At 41.1% G+C, this 13,096-nt stretch overlaps 1 protein-coding gene across 1 annotated transcript in view; it reads left to right on the top strand.

Moving 5' to 3' along the window:
• The window catches only part of LOC113544945 (WD repeat-containing protein 70), a 38,180-nt gene that overhangs the window by 12,254 nt on the left and 12,830 nt on the right, over window positions 1-13,096 (top strand). The window contains exons 10-13 of the mRNA XM_026944037.3: window positions 2,783-2,957; window positions 11,773-11,872; window positions 12,457-12,541; window positions 12,672-12,810. Of these exons, the coding sequence (XP_026799838.3) occupies window positions 2,783-2,957; window positions 11,773-11,872; window positions 12,457-12,541; window positions 12,672-12,810 (499 nt within the window). The remainder of the gene's footprint in view (window positions 1-2,782; window positions 2,958-11,772; window positions 11,873-12,456; window positions 12,542-12,671; window positions 12,811-13,096) is intronic.

Raw genomic sequence — 13,096 nt, forward strand, 5'->3', positions numbered from 1 at the left:
TATTTGTTCGCCTGACACGTTCCACCCCTCTTATCTCCCTTGATGCAGAGAATACAACAAGGCCAGCTTCTCTTCACTATCAGCAGGGTGACAACACATAGTCAACCTCCCAGGGCCCCAACACTCCACCCCATTCAGCCCATCCTTCTGCTTTGATCAGCCACTATTTTATACTGACATCCTTATCCATCCATCTGGGGAATTTTTCCAACCACTTGTGTATCCCAGGCATAAACGCCAGCCTTTGGCAAGATAGCATCTGTTGAGGTGGAGAAAGGTGAAGGGGGGGGTCTTTGCCCGCCTAATAGCTCTGGGTTTATGTGTGAAAGGCTGTGTTGGGTCGTAAACTGCCCACGCACGACTGGGATTGTATTGCTATCGTCTTTTATCACATTCCCTCCTCAGTGTGGGTTGAATTAACACATTGAAAAAGAAAGCGGTAAAAAAACAATTTTGTCACTCCAGTTCTACCAGAAATATTCAGATAAACATACTTCACTTCCATTTATAATATAAAGATTTATAAGAGCACTTCATTTGCAATTTGGTATACACAACCTGCTGAGCACTGAGAGGAATGACCAGGACCCTGAGGCCACTATATCACTTGTCCTCTCAAGTTAAAGCTGGTCTTCTTAAGCTTTTATATTTTGTCAAGAAAACCAGGACACCACTGAACTCTTTTCAGTTGTTGCTTTTGTGCTCTTGGAAAGGTTGTGTTACTGGCTAGGACGGGATGATGTGTGCAGGAGGATCCTATGTAAACAGCGCAGAGACAGCTCAAATGAGACAGGTGGAGCCATCTGTCACAGTTACAGTCAGCCATTACTGTTGTCGTCAGACGACTGAATCTCTTTTCTTCTCATAGTCACATTGCTACTATGTCTAGGATTGATGCTCAGTGATCCAGTGATTTTGCCATTCTTGACCCCTGTTTTTACAATTCCATTGGTCTACTAAAAGGTATGGAGCTTTTAATTAGGGGACCAAACAGGAGTGTCTGTGGGGGCCCGTAAGTGTAAATCACCTTAACAAACCAAAACCACAACTGCAAACTTCAGAAACACGACAGCTAATTAGAAAACGCATTAGCATTAACTCAAAACGGAAAGGATAGGTCCTTATTGAATATCACATGCTCATTGCTGATTGTACACGGTGTATGATTATCACAAGGAAAAAGGCTTTTTTTAGTCACTTACCTAGTTAGAGTAGGAAAAACAAAGTAATTTGTTATTATAGTGAGAAGTATTTCTTGATCAGATCAATGTTGTTGATAGAAAAATAAGCAGAAATAAAAGCAGGGGATTCATTTAGAATATCTCCTTTTCCTGAGGTCTCTCAAACTAATGTGCACTGCAGCCAATCAGCAACAAGCATGTGATATTCAGTACGGACCAACCCTTTCAGTTTTGAGATAATATTGATTTTTTTTAATGTCTCATGTTTCTGACATTGCTGTCGCATTTCTGAATTTGCTGTTGCGTTTCCAATTCTTCCAGTCGGGTTTCTGAATTTGCTGTTTGTTTTGGTTTGGTTTGTTAATGTAATTTGTGTTTTAGGGCCACAGTAGATGTCTGTTATGTGATGAATTCACCACCATCCTTAGACAGGGTTTTTGATATTTGTTTCCTTTGTTTAAACATGATGACTATGTAGGTGTGCTGGAATCCAGTCCTGGCCTCTATCGTGGCTATCGTTGTGTTTACAGTGCATTCAGGACCCTGTGACATCAGGGGTCATAGCTAGTTAAAGCAGATGGTGGGATGGAGAAGTACTTGGACACGCTTAGCCTGCTGGTCCTGTCTGCTTGGTGTGCCTCATCTTTGAATGGGTTGACTCACCATGACCTCTTGCCATCAGCCCTTTTCCCTGATGTGTCTCCTCTTTGCTGCAGAAGATCCCAGTGGTTTGAAGTCAGTGGTGAGGTTGTCTTTTTGAACAAAAACAAGCAAGCGTTGTAAGGTCTTCACTTCTGTTAGCAGATCATGACCTCATGAAGTGTTATTTGCCTTTGTAACTAAGATAAAAAAAGATGTTGGCCAATAGCTATAACAGCCTGCCTTTAACTCCATTCTGCTGTGTTCTCTCCTTCCATCTGCCTTTGCTGTATCTGTGTACCTTGTCTATCATGTCAGTATGCATACTCTCCAGTGGTCTGACCTAAATAGAACCCAACTGGCACTACCCTTCCCTTTTGAGCACTGATTTTTGCTTGTTTGCATTTTGGCAGCTGCATAAGCCAGGCGCATCAGGTGTGTCACCATCCTGCACTAAAAAGCAGATTTTGCTATCTGGTAATTGCATTACATTTTGTTTCAGTTTTTTTTTTTAAATTCCCCAATGCTAAAGATGTGCATGCAACTGTTGTGTTTTTATTTCTTGCTTTTTTTTCTCTCTCCTGTCCTCCCTTAACATCTGTAATGTGTTCAGCAGCTGTAGAGAAGAAAATTGGAATTTCATGGAACCTTCGAATATGCCTGTAATGCTGATCTACCGTACCCCTGCGTTCTCTTACTCCTCTCTTCTTTTATGACTCCTCCTTGTTGATGGAATATTTCAGCAATACTGGCTGAGAAATGGACAAAAGGCTCACAGTAGCTGAGTTTTATCCAACACTAATAGCATCCACCCAATAGTAGATGCACGCAGACAGCTGTTGAATTTCTGAATGGTCAAACAAGCATTTTCAAATGTCTTTTTTAAAGTCTACTATATACCACTGATGACTTGCAGTCATTTCCATGTTTTATGACTGTTCTTTGGCCTCTGTTTTTATCAGAACTGTGCGGACCTGGGACCTGAACAACGACAAGAAGCACAAGTCTGTATTCAAGCCTCGATCAATGCAGGGCAAGAGAGTAACCCCCACCTGCTGCACCTACAGTCGAGATGGCAAGCTGATCGCTGCAGGCTGCCAGGATGGTACCATCCAGATCTGGGACAGAAACTTAAGCGTGAGTCTTCCACTGTTTCTAAAGTCATATTGAATTTCTGTAATAGATAATTGGAAGCAGTTTTGGTGTACTTTTGTTTTATGGCTTCTCAGTTGGATGTGTACGTGGTTAGGATTTTTGTCGTAGGTGGGCCCTCCTTTTGCAGGGAAATATTTTGTCTTTGTCTAAAAATGCAGTAAAATGGTTCTGGCCACAGTCATGCCAATCCTGGCATACGGGAACAAGAGGTCAGCAAATGCCTTGACCGGAACTACAGAGGGTCAGTGTTTAATGCAGCCAGTGACACTGACCAGGTCTCTGCAGTGTTAGGCAGCAGGAAGGTGAAGGTTACGGAAGCACTTCTCTGTAAATAAGCTGCCTGGGTGTCCTCCTGCCTAGTCTCAGTCCTGACATGGATGAATAGAGACTGTGGTCAGAGCTGACTTGTGCTGTGTACTGGTCTCAGAGCAGATGTGGGGCCGTTTGAGGATCTGTGCCTTTCGTTCAACCCTGAGGGTGGACTGGTGGTGTGTATTCGGTTCAGAGCATGACCCAGAGAGCAATGGAAGGTATGCTGTTACAGAGCCAGAGCTGATGAACTCCATTGGACCTGGGGGAATATAAAGGTTGGGGGGAGGGGAGGGGGTTCAGATCCACCTTGTCAGTTTATGTAACCAGGCTGCAGGCAGACAGGGTGAGCGCTAGTCTTTTGGCAGAAGGATTGTAGAAGCTTGTGTGTGTTTGTATTTTTAGTCATGTATGTCTTTTGGAAAGGTATGATAAGGAGCTGTCTCATGTAAAAAAATATTCGATGATGTGATTGAAGAGAGCTAATATTGAGGTAACCTGTAGGGCTAATTATAGTTCGGGTAGCTAATTACACTCAATCAAACTGTGGATTTCTTTTCTTTGACTCAGACATTCAACTTGTATGTTTTGGCATCTGAGGCACCTGTATCAGATAAAGAACTGTACATGTACTAAGAGTGTCTGTATCAGTTTCTGTAAAGGCTGAACACTGAGCTGTGCTCGAAAACACAGTGAATCTGTGATCCGTAGCATTGGTTTAAAACTGTGACCTGAATGGAACCAGACCATTGATCAGACACTCGCTTCTTCTCCTTTTCTGTGTGGAGTTCAGGCTGCTCCATCATCCTCTCCCAGTCTGAGAACCCTTGACCTCAAAAGCTCTGCTCAGTGTCCAAAGCTTGTAGGAAATTACCAGGCGATGCCTCCTCTTGAGGGATCTGACAGATAGAATGGGAGGGTTAGGCACTCGTAGTTCTTCATCAACTCATTCACAGCTGTCCTGCTGCAACCTGACCAATGTTCTATTTGTGTATTTTTGATTTTATGATAGAAAGTGTGAGTGTTTCTAATGAAAGATTGTTTTTTTTTAATGTTTACATATGTTCTAGTGCAAACCAGGCCACGTATATAGGAGGTACAAGAGTAATAAAAGTAGTTGTCTGATTGAAGAAGTGGGAAATTTAACTAACTTTCATCATTCTGTTGTTGTTTTTAGTTTTCCATGTATTTCTCTTTTGCCTCAAACAAGGAATGACCTGGCTTGATGGGATTTTTGATTTTGCCTGAGAATTTTCTTTCCATCACCTTTTGGCTAAAGGCTCACCCTCCAGTGTTATTTATTTAAGAAGGACTTAAGAGCTCAGCTTTAACACTCTGCAGAACCCCATGTCAATGGCTGTAAGTTATTTCTATTTAGATAGCAGACGATGTCCCCAGGTGTCTTACATTCCTGGCTTCTTGGCCCGAGTCCTGCATTTTATGGACAAAGACAGAATAAGTCAGTTGGCAACACAATGTGTTATTCGTCCATGCTGCCACGTTTGCCCATGTAGTGGCCAAAGGTTTGGCTAATATTATGCCTGTGAACCTTTTCTGTAGCTTGTGAAGGTGCTACATTGAAGAGGACAGGGGATGTCTGAATGACTGAGAAAATATGTGACCATCTGCTATTGCAATACCAAAAACTTTTAATCAGATAACTGTCAACCAGCAAGTGAATGCAAATATGTTATTCATTGAATACATGTATTGGTCATGACTGCCAAGCTCTGATCTCAGACCCCCAGTTGCATCTGTCTGCAGCAGCTGACCCACAAACATTGGGCGAAGAACTTTTAATTTATTACAGGTTGTTCTTGCAAACTAAATATTTAACCAGCATTCCCCAGCGGCTTACAATAACAACTTGCTTCTTTAAGGTCCAAGCTTTGGCCCATGCCCCATCTTCTAGGATGTGGTCCAGACACTCTGCCTACCCTTTAGATTCTAAAGGTCATGAAGAATGGGGAGAGCTATGGCAGGGTCAGAAGTTAATTCTTGCATTGAAATGTGCAGTTCTTGTATAGTGCACAACCCAGGATAATCCAGGTTATTAGACTTTCTGCACTCTACATTCCTTACTGAAAACGGATGTTGCCTGTTTTAAAGTTTTTTTTTTATACAACCAAATGTAGAGTAGCTTCTAAACTTAATGCATCTCCCTTGTATATTGTAACTTTGTTCTGAATTATAACGTCCCACATTAGATGAGATCTTTTCCTTAAGCCAGTGGCTTACCTCCTCAGCCGTTACTCATAAGTTGAACATGCAGACAGACAACATCAATTTGCTGGATAATGTTGGACTCGGTCATGTACCATGTACTGTTATTGGGATAGACAAGTATTCTCATGAGTATGGCTGCTGGACTTGATTGGCTTTTTGAAGTAGATCGCAATGATTCCTTTGGTTTTACTCAGATTAAATACTGATTGATTGTTAGTTCCTGAAACATCTTTGGCCTTTGCCTTTGCACCATAGCTCTAGATTTACTTTCTGATGGTTTCTAGGTAATGCATTTTCATCTGACTTGCACTCTCAAATGAGATGGTTAACAATAACATCTATATACCTTCTATAAAAATGACCAATAGAAATAACCACAGGCAGTATACCGTGTCCAACTGACATGTTGGTACTGTTGTACCCAGTGGGAAGAAAGTTTGCACTATTTTCAGTATAAAGACACTACGTTATGCGCTCAGTCTTTTCTATCATCTCTTGCTGAAACCAAACCAAAACCAAATATTGGCAAGTAAATAGAGACATAAAAATAGAAGCTTTTAAAAATACCTGTCAGAGAAGAGACACTTGTTGGGTTTTAGGTAAGGTATAGAGTTCATAGTCTATAAATATATAAGGGTCATATATCCTGTGTAGGATTAGCAGTACAGAGAATGGATGGATGGATTGGCCCTTATGAAGAAGTACTTTACATGCACAAGTTGGCTTTTCCAGAAAATCTTGGGGTTAAACTGTACACATTGAGACACTCTTCCTTAGGGAAAATGTCCATTACACTCCTTCAGAGAGATCGTTGCATCATTTCCTGTTTTCACCTTCACTAGACTGTTTTCAGCAGGAAGGAGGTGCTAGACTTGGATGCAACTCAGAGCCTGAGAAAGATCTTCTCCAAGCACTGCTAAAGGTGTCATGTCTATTGTCATTGAAATATATTGGCTGCAGAAATTACAGCCAACCCATGTAGTAGAACAGCCTGGCTGGGGATTTGAGACTTTCTCCTCCCTCCAGAGTTTTCCTGCCATAAGTTTCCCAGAACCATGCACTCTATTCTCATGTAATTTCAGGATGTTCTTTCAGGATCAACCTCTAAAATTCAAGTAAACTAACACGTATAAACGAGTAACCATCAATTCCCTTTCTCTGTTTTTCCCTTTGTGAATTTTTCTATAATGCCCCCTCTGCTTGTGTCCAGCTCTGCAAAGCCCTGAACAGCTGCTCTTATTTCTCAGTCAGCAACATGCAAGAATCCAAGCCACTACATATGCACACATAGTCATTTAAAAGCTTTCTGAACTTGTATGAATGTGTGTGTGTTTGCTAGGCATCCAGAAGTTTCTCTTTCCATCCCATCCATGCCATATTTCACACATTCCTCCTGTTCCTAACACATCATTCAGCTTGAAGGCCCAGCAGCTGACACCATTCTTGTAATCAAAGAATAAATTGCAGAAAAAAAAGTCTCAGACATGAGCAATGGAAATGACACAGGGCTTTTTGACAAGTAGCAAACATCCCTGTTTCATGATTTGATTGTGTTCCTCCTGCTGTGATGGAGGATATTGACTGAATTCCTTTTAACAGAACATCTGGATAAGTTTGCTCACACTTGAAAAGTTTTCTCAAGGCAAAGTCATAAAAACGAAGGAGACGTTCCAACTTTGTGTCAGAGTTTTGGCCCACCAATATTTACTCTGGTTTTGGAGCGAGATCCACGTTCCAGTCATTGCTAAATCTCAGTGTCTTTGTATGCCTAACTTGCAGTAACAAAGTGAGGAAATGTCAAATTATTTACTTAAGTATTTATAGCACTACTTAGCTGTAACTATTAATACTGTGCTATAAAAAAAATCAACTCTCATTCCCATTTGAAACCTTCACATGACCTAATTTAATCAGTAGCCTTGTTTTCAAATTCTGTCATTTCAGCCCAAACCTATTTGCAAAGAGGGATAATTTTGATCATCCAAAGGTAACCAAGCTGTCTCCTCCCTGACTTTTCAAAAGACGAGCCAGAGCATGAAATTTGCTCCGGCTGATTCCTATTCAGATGCTAGAATTGATCGGATCAGAGGTCAGAGGTTTGCTTTTGGTTCCCCAATAATTGGGGTTCTTGGTCAGGCCAAAACCTGACCCATTTCCTCAACTCTGGTAGAAACAACAACCTCTCTGCCATCATGAGAGGGCCTATGGAAGGTAGCTGGATGTGTCACGTCAACCCTAATCAAATCTCCTGCTTCAGGGCTCTTCTGTCAAACCTTACCAAATGTCTCTGCATGACCAAAGGTACCTTCAAAGCTTCAAAAGACTTTCAGGAGCTGCAGGATCCCACCTGCTCCACTGCCAAACACTGGAACTGGAGAAGGTGCTGGGCCAAGTGGCTCGGCCTCAGATGTCTACCTATGGTTCATGGAGCTGTACACATTTCTGATCACAAGCTTCAATATCTTGAAGGTTGCAATCCACTTTGCTCTCCGAACCTTCGTATATGCACTTTTGCTTGGCCACACTGGGCCACACTGATGACGGGGTGAGATTTTAGAATAATTGAAAACAAGTCCTGCATCCGGTTTTAACCTTTTTTTAAAAAATTTTTTTAGAATTTTGTTTGAAACAATTAGCTGTGTGTAAACTGTGTTTCTTGGGCATGTTTAATACAGATCTGGCCTGCAAAACCAAGCCTACATTGGATTTTTAGAATTTATCCGGCTGAATTTAGCCTCCATGCTTGCATCATGTGAAGTTGGGGAGTAGTCTATGTTGGAATTTTAGTCCCTGAAAACATTTCTGGGAGTGTGCCAAACTTGACAGAGATAAGAAGCCAATGTACCAGCCCTTTCTTAATTTAACACTCTGCGTCGTCATGAATGAATTCAAATGAAGTGGGCCTGGCAAGCTTTTAGTAATCAGCACAGCCATGCTCCATTAACACACTGAGCAGGTGGTGACAGACAGATAGTGTTTTCAGCTTGGTAACGAGACTCCAAAAGAGTCGGGGAGAAACACGGACCAATTAGACGAGAGAAAATTGGTCTGGCAAAGTGTTGGCAGTGTTGGGAGCTGGGGACTGTAATATGGAGCTTAAGTTGCGTGAAGCGCTGTTATCTCCTCAGTCCATGATAATGACTTCATTTCTGCTACTGTGAATATGCTGAAGACTGCACCTCTCATAGCCTGTACCCCAGGACGTCACCCTGCCTCACTCATCCCTTCACCACTGAGTTGAACAGTTGCCTATTTTAACATCTTTGGCTCTACATCGGTAGTAAAAGATGTTAAATCTAGTACTAAATTTGTATTGGGGAACTCTTAAAGGAAACCTCCTTTATTGCTAGCACAATTACAATGGCATTTAATAGAAGACAAAATTAATGATCTCAAACATAAGGGATGAAGGTCAGATTTTGCTGTTTGATCATAAAAAAAGAGCAAGAGATTCTTTTCTCACTCACCATTTTCCAAATGAAAACATTATCAGAAAGTTCCAGAACGCATTGCAGGTATATGACGGAGTTGCACTGAGTTTCTGCAGAGGCTCGGCTCGGCTAGTTATTGATCTCTGAGATATTAGGATGAAAGTTGGGCTAAATCCCATTGGTGCCACTATTAGCCGGTAGGCGATTGGCATTGTGGGTAACGTAGGAAACCAAAGTGAAAATAGAGCAACAGGTCAATGAAAGATGTTTAACAACAGTAACTCAGAATTTCGTTACAAAATGAATCTAGGATTCCACTGAGGATTATGTTCATTCTAAAGATAAATATTCAAGCTGTTCAGAGTGGATTTTTCCTTGAAAGACTTGATTTAGAATCTAACACCAATTGTTTTAGGAGTCCCTTTCTACACACCGGAGATCATTTTTCTCTTTTTCCTATTCGCTGCACCCAACACAACCAACCGAAACTCCTCATGGTTACAGCTAGTGTTATTTTCTGTCAGTCTTTATTTCATTTTGCCTCAGCAATTATTGTGGTTATTTTCCATCCACTATCCAATGTCTATTCATTGCCAAGCCATTTTCCGCTCTGGTCTTCTTACGTTATATACGCAGCCTGGCTTGTTGCTTGTTGCATTTTGCCATATCAAGGAGAGACAAACTGAGATTAAATATTTCTATATCACAAGATTATGAATTATTTTTCACAAAGACTGCAAAAATATCCCAGCAGATTTTGTCAATTATGTGTCTTTGCGTTATGTCATTTCCTGAGGCTCCTGATGAGTTGGCACACTTTGTCACTGAAGAATGAAATGTTAAACAGATAGGTGCTTAGAAATCAGTCAATGGATTTTTCGGCCCATCTTGAGAACACCTGCTTGGACGTGCTCCTTGGATAGTGCTTCATTCTGTGTTGAAAAGAAAAGTGGACAAAAAGAGCTTATTATGCCCTTTGTTTTTAGAATAGTGTTAATGACTAACAGCCGACATGGGTTTTATGTGCATATGTATTGGAAAGTGGCTTTGATTTAGTTTCTGGTGGTATGTGGAAATAAGTTTTGTTGGTCATTTAGTCATTTGGAGACAAAGTTTGAATTTCATCCAAAACACTCTCTTAAGCATTCTACTAATGAAATTGTTCTCATGTTAAAATTTGTATATATATATATATATATATATATATATATATATATATATATATATATATATAAAAAAAGGAAAATTCCTGTGAATGAAGCAAGCTTTTATAGATTTTATCCCGTGGAGAAGTGACTCGTGTGGTGTGAGGCACGTGTCCATCCTGTCACATGTGCCACTGCAGTCCTTTACTCAAGCACTGCTATTGATGGGTCTGAATAGAGGCTTTTACTGTCTGTTTTGGATTAACAGTTCAACTTTACTGTTATCTCTGAGCATCAGTGGATGACAAAACATGACAGAAGAGCAATAAATGTCACGTAGGATAAGGACTATTGTCCATGTCTTTGACTGCAGTGTAGAGCATGAAATAAAGCTGCAATTACTGAAATTGCTGCACTTAGGCCTGTGCATGATGACGCTTTATCCGAGTTACCATGGTATCAGCTCCCAATAATGGTCAAAAACGTTGTTGTTTTATTGATTTCTTTCATGCAAGTCATAGAAAGAGACTCGTATTCTCACATTTGAACATAAATGAACTTGTTGCGTGATGTGATCTCCTACATTAATACCATGTTTATTGCAGCTATCACACAGTATGTAGATGAGATCGTTCTAGAAATTTAGCTGTTGAGCTGCGCTGGTTGAAAGCTCGTGAGGAGGCGGGGCAATGTGTGCCGTTGTGGTAGGTATATGGATATGGTGCATAGAGAGCACTTCAGTTCTGCGAGCACTGAGACACGCATGTTTCCTTTCCACTTATTGGTTATGTGTGTACTTTGTTGAAATATAAATTAAAGGTAGAGCAAAGTAAAAAAAAAAAAAACACCAAAATGAAAACAAGTCTTAGTCTTCACCCATGTTGAAGTCTGTGTCACAGTCTATTGTGGACGCTTTGCTTCTAGGAAGTGTTCATAATTTCAGGTCCTGTTTGGAGTGATAAGGAAATGGCTTGAGTTCAGCTTTGACAGAGGTATAAAATGCACATTCTCCAGATTTTTGGTCTATGACTCTGTTTTGGCAGAGTGTTGGGTCCTTCATACTGCCGTTGAGTGGGAAGTCTAAGCTGCCATCTCCTCCCTCAGGAGAACATCTGGGCTTCAGAGGGCTTAGTACAAATTATTACAGCAGTAAAAACACTTTAAAAAGCAAAGAGTTGTACTTTGCACTCCATCCCATCATGGGATCATTTTATTAGTTTGAAATAGTTTTTTTTTATTATTATTATATTATACTGATTCCTAGTAGGTTAGTATTTTTACTTAGCAGTGCTAAAAGGGTAATGTTAACAAGATGATGGAAATCTGGTTGTGTAAGTAAACAACGATGCACGTTTTTTAATCAAATACTCTTTTACATCAAAACAGTGGTGAAATTGTGGAGGTCCAAACATTTTCTGGGTGGAAGTCAAGTATGGTATGTTTCTTCCCCTCCAGTAAATAAAAAGCTCATGACCACTTGGAGTAACTGAGCATGAAAGAGACTTTAAGTGGCAAATGCAAATTCTTCACATAGTATAAAAGTGGCTTGGCAGGAGCCCGATAATGGAACTTGGGTCTCCGAAAGTGTGTGCACCACATGTTTTCACACACTCACGGATGAGAAATGTGGGTGGTGGATTTTATTTACTTACAAATGTTTCTTTTTCTTTTTTTGGGTCTATCCAGGTTCATACCAAGTTCCATTGCCGGCAAGCCCATGCTGTCGGCTCGGACACATCTTGCCTCACCTTCTCCTATGATGGAACCACGCTGGCTTCACGAGGAGGTAGGATATGCTCTACATCAACAGTATTGCTGTTTGAGGGGGAAAAAGAGCTGCTATTCCACCCCTAGCCATTCCTAACCTAGGGGTTATAACGTCTGACCCTGACCACAAAGCTGTATTGTTCCAGAAAAATAAAGATCTTTTCTTTGCTCTGAAACCGAAGTGACATGCGACTCTGAGGATGGCTGGCAGGATTGACATGGACACACTCGCTTGAGTTTTGGCTTGCATTACAGGCCTTCCTTTGAGTATGCACTTCCCAGCTGGCTTGTGTTCATCTCATGGAGCTTTAGTCAGCGATTGGAGATCCCAAGTCCAGGCGTTACTCAAGCTTCAGCGTGACGCATCTGAGTGAAGTCTGACCTCAGAACAGTCTGCCTAGCTGCTGTAGCGTACACTGACTCTGATTCAGGCGCTAACACAATCGATCTTATTCAGTTTTTTTCCCTGTCTCGTTCAATTACATGGGAGAGAGAGGAACGTCTTTGATATTTTTTTCCCTCTGCATTGATGTTCAAATTACTCATCTTGGCATTCAGTACTGTTCTCAATCTTGACATTTTCTTCTGTTTGTGTGTTTACAGGGGATGACACTCTAAAGACATGGGACATTCGCAACTTCAAGAAGCCTCTCAATGTTGCCACGGGGTTGTGCTCATACTTCCCAATGTAAGCCTAAATATTCACTGTCGTTGCCTTCACCGTGTTATCCTAGTATGTTGATAAACCTGGCGAAGCAGCTTTAAATAACGCACTTAATCGCTGATAAAGTTGTGTGTTATCTCGTGTCTGAGCACAGGACAGACTGCTGCTTCAGTCCTGATGATAAACTCCTGGTGACGGGTACTTCAGTGAAGCGAGACCAAGGGAACGGCAAACTGGTCTTCTTTGACAGAGAGTCCTTCAAGAAAGTATACGAGATCGAGGTGGCTAGTGCGGTGAGTGTGCCAACTGTATACACAAAGCGCTGACTTATTTTTTTTTCCATAAATACAGTTGAGATGATACATCTGCCCAGAGTCCAGAGTTCTGTAGGTGACCTTTTATCTCCCAAAAACAACATCCTGAGTGGACAGTGGTGAAAAAGGTCATGGCTAATAGATTTAAATGTTAGTTTGGGTTCATTTTTAATTCTCTGTTTATTTCAGCGGTTGACAAATTGCTCATTTTTCATTCACGGTTGCCGGGCAGACAAGCGGATTCAGTAGACTGTTGATATAATGG

This window comes from Pangasianodon hypophthalmus, chromosome 17 (assembly GCF_027358585.1).
Source record: "Pangasianodon hypophthalmus isolate fPanHyp1 chromosome 17, fPanHyp1.pri, whole genome shotgun sequence".
Classification (NCBI taxonomy): domain Eukaryota; kingdom Metazoa; phylum Chordata; class Actinopteri; order Siluriformes; family Pangasiidae; genus Pangasianodon; species Pangasianodon hypophthalmus.